Source organism: Peromyscus californicus, unplaced genomic scaffold (assembly GCF_007827085.1).
Source record: "Peromyscus californicus insignis strain IS unplaced genomic scaffold, ASM782708v3 Scaffold_23__1_contigs__length_62951481, whole genome shotgun sequence".
In the NCBI taxonomy this organism is placed as follows: domain Eukaryota; kingdom Metazoa; phylum Chordata; class Mammalia; order Rodentia; family Cricetidae; genus Peromyscus; species Peromyscus californicus.
The window spans coordinates 10,868,789-10,882,346 of record NW_026294534.1 but is presented as its reverse complement, the minus strand read 5'-3'; the positions used below and the strand labels follow the sequence as shown (position 1 = coordinate 10,882,346).

Genomic DNA, 13,558 nt, shown 5'->3' with positions numbered 1-13,558 from the left:
GATGTTAATGCTAGATGTTAATACATTAAATCAATTCATATTAATATGCTGAAAATATTTATAGGTTATGTTGCATAAGAATCTGCCAAATACGATGGGTATACTTTTAGTTTATCTGAGTATAAACTATGCTCTGAAGTCTTACCTACCAAAGCACATACATGAAAAATGTCTGAATAAGAAACTGAAGGCATTTCTGTCCTGCTTTTTATTATTGTTCCTGGGCCTTTCCACACACTTGTGTACATGTGCCATGGCACTTATGTGAAGACAACTTTGTGGAGTTGGTTCTATCCAACTTTACCTGGGTTTTGAGAAATGAACTCAGGAGGTCAGGATTACATAAAACCTTTACATGTTAAGTCATCGTGATTACTTTCTTCCCTCCCTGCCTTCTTCCCCAACCCTCTCCTTCCTTCCTTCCTTCCTTCCTTCCTTCCTTCCTTCCTTCCTTCCTTCCTTCCTTCCTTCCTTCCTTTTTTCCCTCCCTCCCTCCCTTCCTTCCTTCCTTTTTTCCCTCCCTCCCTCCCTTCCCTCCCTTCCTTCCTTCCTTCCTTCCTTCCTTCCTTTCTTCCCTCCCTCCCTCTCTCTCTCCCTCCCTCCCTCCCTCCCTCCTTTCTTCCTTTCTTTTCTCTCTCTTTCTTTCTCTCCCTATATAATTCAGGCTGCCCTCAATCTCCAAGTGTTCTCCTGCCTCTGCTTCCTCAGTGCTGGGATTGCAGCCACTCACATCACCCCAGCTCAAGGTGTGATTGCTTATGGGTGGAGAATTTTTTTTGTTGCCACTAACATAAATGCATAGAAGTCAGCTCAAAAATCATTACAACTATCAATATATGCTTTAAAACTACAATTTATTAAATTACATGTAACTTAATAGTAAAGGTATCATTTGTAGTTACAAAAATAGTCTAAATTTGCCTGTAACACAAATTACTAAAAGATCTTATTAATAATAATAATAAAAAAACTGGAGCCAGGTATTGGTGTGAATTCTGAAAGACCAGAAAAGCAGAACAAGTCACAGCCAACCTCACCTGGACAACTCCTCATCCGACTCTGTTTCCAGGAATCCTCAGACTGAAAGCTTCTGAGTTCTCACCCAAATGGATCTCAGCTGAACTGCTGCTAAAAGCCTAAAAGCTTAGAAGCCTCTCTAGTTCCTGGTTCTCACACCTTATATACCTTTCTTCTTCCTGCCATCACTTCCTGGGATTAAAGGCGTGTATCCTTCCCAAGCAAATACATGAGATCTCAAATGCTGGGATTAAAGGTGTGTGTCACCATGCCTGGCTGTTTCCATTGTGGCCTTGAACTCACAGAGATCCAGACAGATCTCTGCCTCTTGAATAATAAGATTAAAGGTGTGTGCTATTGCTGTCTGGCCTTTATGTCTAATCTAGTAGCTGTTGTGTTCTATGACCCCAGATAAGTTTTATTAGGGTATACAATATACAATATATTGGAGGACACAATATATTGGAAGACACAATATATCATTACATTTGCCAGTATCTTAAAATTTATTTTATTATTATTTTATATGTCTGGGTGATATGCCTGCATAGTATCTGTGTACTACCTATGTATCCAATGGGAAATGATCCTATATATTGAGTGGTCATAATATAATGTTAGGATCAAATCAGAAAGCAAAAGTGTACAAGGGATATTGAGATATATGTCAACAGGAAGTAACACCCATGAACATGTAAGTATGCTGTTGCAGCCAGTCCCTGTAATGTGTGCAGTACTAAGTCATCTATTGACCATCATCTCCTTATTGTCCACTAAGAAGAGAGATCTCTCGGCAGAGCAAAGGCTAGTGGAGGGAGGCTGTCAGGAGCAGGAAGGGGTGCCTTCCATGTTCAACAGAATTATGGGGAAGATCCTGGAACCACATCCTAGATGAGCCAACAAGATTTGCAGAGAAGACTATAAGGATGCAGTGACAGTGAGTTGGATTTGCAAGGAAAAGCCAACTCTACTTGGACAGCTAGACAGGAGAAATGCACAGGCTGCCCATGTAGAACATAGCTCAGTAAGGAAGCCTGGAGGGGGAGGGAGCTCCATTCTCAGGGACAGTAAGCGGCTGGTGAGGGCTGTGTGGTGTGAGGCACATTTATAGATCCCAGGTCTAAGCTGGCTCTAGCCCTCACCCACTGATGGTCAAAACTGTGGCACTGAAGGATGTTTGCTCTGTTATGTTTGAAATCATGGCTTGTCTGACTCCAAAACCCACTAAATCATTCCACTGTCAAATTTCTAGAAAGCTCTGCATGGCTCTTTCTCTTCTCCGGTGGTGGGTTTGTCAACATCTTGAGTTGTTTCAGTCTCTTTGATCTTTTATTGAAACCAGCATGTGACTGCTATGATGGCTCAGGTACATGGTATCTCAGGACTTTGAGTCTACTATCATCTTGAGATAAACCTTTTTCTCTGTCTCTCTGTGTGTGTCTGTTTTGTCTGTCTGTCTGTCTGTCTGTCTGTCTGTCTGTCTCTCTCTCTCTCTCTCTCTCTCTCTCGTGTGTGTGTGTGTGTGCGGGGTGTGTGTGTGTGTGTGTGTGTGTGTGTGTGTGTGTGTGTGTGTGTGTTGTGTCATGTCTTTATTGCACCTAAATTCTAAAATTTTTGTGACAAAAATTTGATAATCATGAAAAATTCTTGATGGTGACCAAATTTCCTGCCTTTGGTGTGACTTCAAAGTTGGCTTGTGCCTGTCACTGCTGTACTCATTTGAATGAAGCATAATGATTGGTTTTGCTCAACTGAACACAAACCTAAACATATCTGGGAAGAAGGGATCTTAATGGAGAAAATGCCCTAACTAACAATTGATGTGGGAGGGCCTAGTCCACTGTGAGTGGTGCTATCCCTCAACAAGTGGCCTGAATTCTATATAAAAACTAATTTGAGCAAGCCTGGGGACGCAATCCAATAAGCAGTGTTCCTCCATTGTCTGCGTCGGTTCCTGCCTTGAGTTTCTGCCCTGGCTTTCCATCATGGTGGACTGTAAACTGTATACTCAAACAAAACCTTTCCTCTCCAAGTTGCTTTTAGTCATGGTCTTTATCAAGGCCGAAGAAAGCAAACACATGTACTTCAGGCTCTTGCGTTATGTGTTCATCTCACTTTTCCAGAAGTGAAGTAATTGCTTTGGCAACAAAATCCATTAATTTTAAGGACAGTCAAAATAGATCAGGGGGTGCATCTCCACATAAACAAACGCCATTAGATTTGGCCACATTTTTGTGAAGTGTACTTAAGAAAGTTTATCTTCCTTCCTCAGGTACAGATCTGCAAAGAAATGATAATGTCTTTGTTTTGAGGCGAATAGGCTTAACTGCCACTCTTTGGGGGGCTTAAATAGGCTTTAGCAAAGTGACAGAAAACAAAACCACTTAGTTCCCTATTTATGTCTGATTTCCGCATAAGCCATTGCAGTGGACAGCCCAATGGATTATCAGCTCAGCTACAGGCAATGACTGGCAGGATTTCTTTAATCGTATGGGAATGACTATCCTGAGGGATTTTAAAGAATTGGAGAATATATTAAATGAGACTGAGATAACTTATAGGTATAATTGTCCTGAAGTTTCCAGATTTTAGAGGAGTAAGTTTGACAAAGAAGTGTGAGAAATATTTCAGTTATTTTTTACAAGGGGGAAATTTTGGCTTTAGACACCAGAATCATGACCTACTTCTGACAAATCAACCATCCTGGTTCATTGCCAATGTCTCCCTTTTCAGCTCCCTGTGGGTATAATGTGACATCACAGAATGGTACCATTTATTCCCCTGGGTTTCCGGATGAGTACCCAATTCTGAAGGATTGCCTGTGGCTGGTCACAGTCCCTCCCGGACATGGAGTGTACATCAACTTCACCTTGCTGCAGACGGAAGCTGTGAATGACTACATCGCTGTCTGGTATGACTCCTTCCAGGAAATGGAAGTCCCCGCTGGTGGCAGGATGTTCTGGATTGGCACTTGCCTCCAATTTGTTGGGTTGCTTTATAAATGATCTGTTTATAATGATCTGTCCATGTAGCTCTTGAAGATAGAATGCACCAACAGAATCAAGCTATACTGAGGAAATTCCAAGGCATATATCTAGTTTGCTATAAGATAGAAATAACCAGATTTTATGAATGTATAGGAACAGTGATGATTAATTCATTTCACATTTTGCTTTAATTGCATTATTGATAATTTTTTTGAAATAAGATCTTATTCTGCAACCTAGGCTAGCCTTGAAATCATGGAGGTCTTCTTGCCTCAGCCTCTTGAGTGCTGGAAGTATAGCTGTATGCAACTGTACCTGTCTTATCCCATAGTTTTAAAGGATATATATATATATATACATATATATATATATATGTATATATATATATGTGTGTGTGTGTGTGTTTGTATACGTGTGTATTCATATACATACATACATATATGTATATATTCAAAGAAAAGCTGTAATGTGTTTTCCCCTGAATGAATGCATGAAATGAAAGAACACTAAGAAGTGTTTCCTCAGGGCATTCCCCAACCTGGATTGTACAGGGCTGGGTTTCCATGAGCCTTGCAGAGGAACCTGGGCCAGAATATAATGAACATGAATCTACTAGGTAGGACCTGGAGAAATGACAAGCTACACCTTAAAGATCTCAGGTGCAATTCAAAGGGGAGGCTGAAATGAATATTATGATGAGAGAGCCAGAAGGTATCCGTTGGTTACCAGGAAGGTAGCACTGTTGAAATTACAGGCGACCTGTACATGTGCATGTGTGATGTATGATAAATGATGTGTATGTATTTGTATGTGTATGTCTCTACATATGTGGTCTATCTGTGTGTAATTGTATGTCCATGTTCTTGTGTGTGTGTTTATAAATGAATACTTATTGCATGCCTGTATCTATGTCTACTTGTTTCTGTATATGAATATATAGTTTTCATATGTGTGTTGTATGTATGACTGTTTTGTGTGTGTATGTGTATATATATATATATATATATATATATATATATATATATATATATATATAGTCTGTTTGTGAATGTATGTGCCTATTGAGTGTCTATGTGTATCTGCCTGTGTGTGATATATGTGGGGGAGCATATGATGTGGCTGAATTCTTATTACAGCTCCAGGAGAAAGGGAAAGGAGTCTAGGCCAGAAGGAACAGATACTACAGGGCCTTAACATTTTATCTAAAATGCAGGGGGAACCACATAACAGGATTTAAGCAGGAGAGTCACTGTGGCCGATGCAGCTGCAGGGCCCAGGGGAAGCTACCTTCTCAGGCTGCAATGACAGATATTGGAGGGAGGTTCTGAGAAGCCGAGCTAGTGGCTGTGGAGCTGAGATACTGGGAGTTGCTGCTCCACAACGAGGCAGCAGAGCAGCAGTCCCATTAAGCAGTAGATTCATTTAGATCCTGTTGCATGGAATCCTAGTCTTAACCACTCATGCACGTCCATTGTCCACAATCAGAACAAAAAGGAAGGAAAAAGAAAGTGCAGGGTGGTGAACCTCCTGAACACCAAGCATCCTATTACTGAGTCAATGCCAGGGGAATGTCTTATTTCATTTTTCAGTATTTTAATTCAGCTGTAAAACTTTTTTATAAATATTAGTCATAAGGAAGTGGCTACCATGTGCACCTTAAAATGAAGTTGTTGGTCATGGCAGGGTCCCTGAAGAGTCCAGTGTGCACTGGCCTTTTTAGATCAGCCCTGTATTCTTCCTGACCATATTGGGGAGCTGGCTGCACAGTCTCAGCTATAACACTGAACTTCTTCCTCTGGTGGCCCACTCTCTTTCCCAGGGATGGTCCTGACCAGAACTCACCTCAGCTCGGAGTCTTCAGTGGGAACACTGCCCTCGAGACAGCATACAGCTCCACCAACCAGGTCCTGCTCAAATTCCACAGTGATTTCTCCAATGGAGGCTTCTTTGTCCTCAATTTTCATGGTCAGTGTATTTCTGCTTCAGTGGCTGGGCATAGAGTCCCAGGAAAGCTCCCCACCATGCCCACGCACTTTATTTCCAACTATCTCAGAGCCTGTTGGAGTGTCCCACATGGATGCCAGAGTGTCCTGGAAGCCTTTTGTGGGGGACAGTACCTCTTTTGTCAGTTCATTTCATTAAGTCATGTCGGTAGCTAGTTGGGGTTCATTCATTGCTACATAATTATAAGTGAGATCCTGTTGTACAGACAATGGTGATACACTTGACTTTTGTGCGGGTCCATATGTTCCTAACTCTAAAGAAATGTCATAGAAACCATCATATAATGACCAATGGGACAACATTAACCTCATGATGTCCTTGAGAGCAGTAGGGAAAGGTCACCAGTCCCTAGTCTCCTGTGCCCCTAAGACATTCCTCAGGACAAAGAGAAGGATAAGCTTACTAACCTAGCCAGGATGTGATGGGGTAATTTCAATGGTGGCTTCCAAAAGAGGGAGAGTAGAGATCATTCTAATTGGATGCTTTCAACCCCTGAACTTCAGGTATTACTAGGCATTTAACAGTCAGCATGAGCTCCTAGAGAGAGTGATTTACACATGTACATAGCCTTGTAACTTGATCGTTCAGCAAAGGTAACCACGGCTGTTATCCTCTTTCATAAACCCATGGTAGCATTTCAACTGAAGCGGTGCCCACCTCCCCCAGCAGTGCCACAGGCTGACCTGCTTACAGAAGACGAGGACTTTGAAATAGGTAATATGTCCTTGCTTTCTTTTGTTCCACACCATGGGATGTGGCTTCTTATAGTTTCTTCTGATTCAGACTTTAGGTAAACAGGTAACCATACGGGAAAGCTGGCCCAAGACACTGTGGAGCCTTGTGTAGAGACTATGGACCAAATGACTTAGTTTAGGTTTTGATCTTGTCATTTTAAGTCTTTTGCTCTGTGAGATTACTACTATTTTTCTTTTAAGTTCTCAGAATCTGTCTTAAAAGGTAGTTAACTGTAAGTGATAACCTTCAAATGAAAAGTCTGGTAGTATGTACTTAATGATAATTATTATAAATCTTTTATTCAGAAACTTTTATTTATAAATGTTACTGTTGCTTTGTTTTTAGTCATGGTTTCATCTATTAGTCAGCTGGTCCTCACCTGGTCCTCTTAGGAACCCAGCCACTACGTAGGTGACAGTGTAATTATTAGAACCCAGGATTTCTCAGTCTTAATCACAAATCCATATTCCTGTGATCATACCTTGCTTCAGAACGCTGGTCAAATTACATTGTCCAGTTCCTGCTCTACTCATGATGGCTAGACTAAATGAACCATGGTGTTTCCCTGGCCAGGATCATGGGCAAGCCCTGCTGGGTCTACTGAAGTCATTCTCACATGCCATGCCACAGCCTTGCTTAGATCCCAAACAACTGTGGCACCTCTGTTTATTTAGGGAGGCATTTGGAAAGTGGGACAAATGGTTGCATTGGCCAAGGAAAAGGACAGCTAGATATGGTCTCTTTTTAGTAATATTAAATTTTATAAACTAAGAGCTGAAAATTTGACTTTTTAAAGACATACATAAAGTGAATGTAGACACTCTTTCTGAAATGGTTTGCTAACTATTATAGTTCATTATGCGGTCACACCTGTCAAATGTTCCAGGAATGTCGATCCCAGGGTGTTGGGTTGATTCTTTCAGGGGACTTTGTGAAGTACCAGTGCCACCCTGGGTACACGCTGTCTGGGAGCGACACATTGACATGCAAACTCAGCTCACAGCTCCAGTTCCAAGGCTCTCCACCCACCTGTGAAGGTAGGTCAGGTCCTGCTGCATGGGTTGCTCTGACAGTCTCTGAGGATGGGTTTGAATTTGACCCAGGTTTGTGCTGAGTCAGTTTCACAATGTAAACAAGCTGCCAACAGAGGTATTGAATGACTCTTTGACCTTTAGCCCACCCTCAAAAATAAATCTAAGTCACACTCTTTTCAACCAATGCATCATGGGAATGTTCAAACACAGCAAAATTAAAATATTAAATATTAAATAAAAAATAAATATCAAAGAGCAGCTGATATCCATCCCTGATGTTACAGCCCTTCTCTACATCTCTGTAATCTGCCTCATGTTTTGGGTCCATCTCAAGCAAACTGAGCATCCTGGGATTTCCCTGTCAATACTTCACCTAGATTTAGGCATCTGGTGTTGAATCCTTTGTGTATAAAAATGTATAAACAATGGAATATATCCACTTTAGGTTTTGTATATGCATCTAGCATAAACTGACCATATCTAACTGGGACTTGGATAATTTACAATAAAAGAACAGAGTTCTAGACTGTGCTTCTTGGTTCACTTAAGAAATATAATTTAGGCCGGGCGGTGGTGGCGCACGCCTTTAATCCCAGCACTCGGGAGGCAGAGCCAGGCGGATCTCTGTGAGTTCAAGGCCAGCCTGGTCTCCAAAGCGAGTACCAGGAAAGGCGCAAAGCTACACAGAGAAACCCTGTCTTGAAAAACCAAAAAAAAAAAAAAAAAAAAAAAAAAAAAAAGAAATATAATTTAGTAGGGACCACTTTCAAGTACAGTGGGAAGAAACAGCCTTAGATGGTCCATGGAGGTCAAACATACTATCTTGTTCACTACCATTGTTTTCAACTTATTCTAAATAATCACAGTTCTGATAGGGAGCCTTTGAGAGCAGGACTCACCCTGTTCTGGAATGTGGCTATGCTATGCACCAGGAAGAAGAAACAGCAGGGAGAGCATTGTCAAGGGATCAGAGCCCCAGAAAGGGCTTCTCAAGTGATTGGTATGTCTCTTTCCTTTACCCATCACACACAAGGGTGCCAGCTACTTGTGTGCTTTTGAAGAGGCTAAAAGCACTTGTGAATATCTGGTGAGTTTCTCATATGTGTACCTCACATGTGGTTTCTCTGCACTGCAGAACATACTCATACATGGGTTTTGTCTGGCTATCTAATAATATCCAGGGCCTTGAGACTTGATGATGGAGCACCCGTGTCACATTGAGAACAGGTCACCACCGCCAACAACGTAGAAAATGGGCTGCACTTAGGAATGAATGACCACTGAATGTTCACAATGCCTTACATCACTCAAAAAATGTAACTTCAGAATCACTAAACACAGAGAGCTCACACTATTGGGAAGCTACTGCATTGGAGAGCAGTCTGCTCCAGGCAAAGTGACTTTCCATGACCAGTGGATGAAACCACGATGCATCTTCATCCTTTAAGTGCTCAGATGCCAAGCTAGGGCATAGAGTTAGGAGACCTGAGTCATTTTCTTGGGTAAACGGGGTGCCTCTACTATATTGGCATGGTGTTGATGGTCTTGGAATTCTCTTCTTAAGTTGAGAGAACTTATACTGTTGAACTTTGGCCATTTTATACTTATAGACAAACCGTCACATTTTAAAGGTACTTTCTAACCTCCAAGTTTTTTAGGATGGAGGGCTTAAAAAAAGCCCAGAAAAGGCACATGTATTGTTTTGTATTCCACTCACAGAATGAGGAACACTCCTTTGTTGTTATATTGTCCTGTCCAGATTAACTTGGTTTCTACTGAAATGAAATTGAACTCACGTCTATCCCCAAAACAGAGTAAGTCCACACCACTGTGAAGCCATTTTCTCGGTTCTCTGCACATCTACCACCTGTGCACCCGATTTTCCACAATCTCAACTTTGACTCTGTCTGGAGGTGAGGAGCCTGTGACCTCCCAACTCTCTAACTAATGTTCCCAACAGCCCTGGGTTCTTTTTTCTTCTGGAGCAAATCCGTTAAAAAGAGATGAGAACAATCTTAGTTGTGCTTCTCTGAGCAACTCATTATTTTGAAAGGGCTCAGATGCCTGTCTTTTACCCGACCCTAATCACTTAAGCACTTACTTATAATCTTTCTCTGTTTTCTAATTATTTTGTAGGGCTCAAGTGGGGGTCAGTCCCTCAATAAATTCTTGATGGGAAATCATGTTCACTTCGAATCTCACTTCTTCAAATATTATATACACTCTTAACAGCTCCCTGAAAGCTGCCAACAGTTTGTGGGGAGGGTAATGGGGAGGGCTGCAGGCTGAGCTCTGGAAGGTTGCAGTCTGTGCTGAGAATTTACTATCATGTCCAAACTCTACCTTTATTCAGGGAAAAACTGAGTGAGAGATGGCAGCACATTAGGACTTCCCATGTTCGGGGGTGAGGGCAGAAGGTGTTTTAAGGGAGACTGAACAAGAAGCAGAACAAGATGCATGGTACCCAAGAAAAAGGAGCAGCTTGCCCTGTGGGTACTTTAGGGAAAAGGTGGTAAGAGAGCTGGCTCTCTCAGAGCCTGGCTTTTAAGAGGCCTTAACTGAAAAGTGGCTTCATCCTACAGACCACTAGGAGCTCACAGGAGTCTTCAGAATGTGCATTAAAAATAGACTCGGGCCAGCAAGATGGCTCAGTGTGTAAGGGTACTTGTCACCAAGCCTGACTACCTGAGTTGGATTTCTGGGTCCCACATGGTGAAAGGAGAGAATCAACTCCTGGTCTTTGTCCTCTGACCTCCACACAACGCTCTAGTGCATGTGCCTCTCTCCTCCCACTCTCCCCATCCCTCCATCTCTCTTTCTTTCTGACACACACAAAGGAAAATATCTTTAAAATTTAGAAACATACATCTGGGTCGGAGTGCTTTAATCCCAGTACCCAGGAGGCAGAAGTAGGTGTGAGGCCAGCCGGGTCTACATAAGAAACTCTGTCTCAAAAAGGCAAAAGAAAACAAATAGAAACGTAACTGGTCAGTGTTCACTAAAAGGAGCCCAAGTCTGTTTGGTGATGACATTCCTCTGGAGGCATCAGAGGGAGCGCACTTGGAAGGGTGTTGAGTGCAGTGTTCTTTCCCCATGCCCACAGCCCTACCCCCATAGGCTTTGGGTGATAGTCTCCCCTTTTCTTAGGGTCTTGCTGTTTTTCAGCATTCTCTCATCCCCTAGGCATTTGATGTTGTTGTTGTTTTTAGTTTTCTTAATATTTTTTTTCAGAATTTCATACATGACTTCTGTATTTACACCGTTTTCAGTCCCCCCTCTCCCATTCCAACTTGCTATGAACCTCCCCCAACTCCTTCTCAAACTCATGACCTTGTCTACCATATTAATTTTAATTACATTTCTTTCTTTCTTTATTTTATTATTGTTAGTTTTTGAGACAGTGTCTCATATGTAGCCCTGGTTACCTGAAAGTAGCTATTTAGACAAGGCTAGCCTTGAGTGCACTAAAATCTTCCTGCTGTAACCCACAGAGTGCTGGGATTAGAAGTGTGCACTCCCTTGCCTGGCAGGAATTAGTCTTTTTTATTTGTTGCTTGGTTTTGTTTTTCTGAGGGTCTCTCTATGTCACCTTGGCTATCCTGGAACCTCTATGTACACCAAACTGGTAGAACTCACAGAGATCTGCCTTCCTTTGCCTCCAGAGTCTTGGCATTAAAGGAATGCACCACCACACCCCGCTAAGGAGTTAATGACCAGAAATTCTAGTTCAAGTTCCTAATCCTAAACTATTTTTGTTATGCCCTCAAAGATGTGTTAAACAAAATGCTTCATGTTTTTAAGCCTCACAACTGATCTTTCCTAAAAATAAATAAATAAAAATAACTGAGTATGCCATGTGCATGCCCAGAGGAGCTAGTTCCAGTTGCAGGCAAACTCCTTTATGAGATATCTCTGATGGCCCCTCCCATAGCAGAAGTTTTGTCAAATGTCTTTTGAGGTGCAGGGGGCTGTAAAGGTATCATTGCTGCTGGAGAACTGAGATGCTCACCCTCTGGAGGGAGTGGGAACCTTCATGCTAGCTGAGTTGCTCCTGGCAACAGTTTACAGCAGCTTCCAGGAAGGAGTAAGTTCCCAGGAATCAGCAGGGCAGACAGGAAGAAACAGGGACATTTGGGTTGATTGGGAAATTCATTCAAATATTTTTTTTAAAATAATATTTGTGTCTGGAAATAAAGCATTAAGTGTTACAAGGAACTTGATAAAAAAGACTTTGCTTATATTTTCATTTTATCTTCTCTGCTAAGCAATGAAAACATTTTAAAAACAGAAGGAATAAGAATGAGTCTGCTCAAGGCTGCTTCCGATTTGGATAGCTGCTCTGTGCCCCAGCCCTGGAGGTGACCATGGCTTTCCAGGTGGCATTCAGCAACTCGTTGCAAAGTTTTCTAGTTCCAGATGGTCTGAAGTTCAGTGTCATTTAAAACTCTAGTTGCAGTGGTAGGATATACAAGGTGGAAGCCTGGCTGAATATTTCCCCAGTGAAACACAGAGAACAGGCTCTACTTGGTAGCACCTGCCTGTCGAGAAAAGGAGGGTATGTAGCCAGAACATTTTCAGTTTCTATAATACCTCTGCCCATATGGCACCTTCTATTTAAGAAAGACATTTACTTCTGCCACATCTCGCTTAACCCTGAGGGGTAGCTGTTACAACCCTCTATTTATAGCAGAGACAGAAGAAGTGTTGGCTCTCACTACAACATGAAAACAGGTCCATGAAATCCCTGGGACTGTATTCTCAAGCCCACACAGGTGTGCACAGACACAAAACCCAATCTATGTGCCCTGTTCTTTTTAAAAATATCGGCATGTCCAATGGGCAAAGTAAATTTTACCAAATGACCTTGTGACTGAATGAATGGGTTTGCATCTTAGCACGAAGACTGAATGTACAACAGAAGATGAAATAGTAAAGCAATTTGCTACCTACAGGAAGCAAGGGGGATAGTAGGAATATTTCCAAAGCAAAGGTATCTCCCAAGGACAGAATCATAGGGAGTTTTTAATTACAGGAACCTATTTGTATTCCTATATGAAAGCATATGAGGTGTGGTTACATTCCTGTGCATACTTAGCACAGGCATACATTATGGAACATACTCAGTTTGAGGTTATAGTTCAAGAAGAAAGCTGGAAGGTGGATAACTGTTGTGTGCTATTTTGATTGTGTTTTGACAAATAAAGGTTGCTTGGAGTCAGAAGGCAGAGCTAGCCACTAGCTGACCATAGAGGTTTGGAGGACTGTAGAGAGGGGAGACAGGAAGTAGTAGGGTGGGGCTGAAAGAGGATCTTGGTCTTTTTGGCCAGAGGAACAAGAGAGGTAGGAAGCAACTGGTGACTGCTCCTTGTTCTCCAATCTTTCAGTCTTACCCCAATATTTGACTCCAGATTTTTTATTGATAAGATTAATTAGATTAACACTTCAGATAACTGGGCATGCTTAGCTCAAGGTCATAGAGTATGTGTTCAAAAGCTTAGCAAGAAGACACAGTTCTGCTGGGCATGCTGGATTCCATGTTTTAATGAACAAAGTTTTCTCAGAACAATAAACCAGAGTGCTCACTGACCTGAGCCTGTTCTTTCCATTTTCTCCCACCTTAACTAAAATGAGTAGAACTCAGCTGATATGTCAGTGCAAGAGTTTCTCCTTTTTATTTGTTCCTTTTCTGTCATTGTGAAAAAAAAAAAAGCAAACAAACAAAAACGCACACAAAGAGCAACTGATGAAAGAAAACCTATTTTGACTAATGATTCCAGAGGA

General features: G+C 41.8%; 1 protein-coding gene across 2 annotated transcripts in view; it reads left to right on the top strand.

The window, feature by feature from the left end:
- Positions 1-13,558, top strand: part of Csmd1 (CUB and Sushi multiple domains 1) — a 1,596,844-nt gene that overhangs the window by 1,485,100 nt on the left and 98,186 nt on the right. For both annotated transcript variants that reach the window (XM_052751771.1, XM_052751770.1), the window contains exons 43-46: positions 3,751-3,928; positions 5,824-5,969; positions 6,642-6,722; positions 7,667-7,780. In XM_052751771.1, the coding sequence (XP_052607731.1) occupies positions 3,751-3,928; positions 5,824-5,969; positions 6,642-6,722; positions 7,667-7,780 (519 nt within the window). The remainder of the gene's footprint in view (positions 1-3,750; positions 3,929-5,823; positions 5,970-6,641; positions 6,723-7,666; positions 7,781-13,558) is intronic.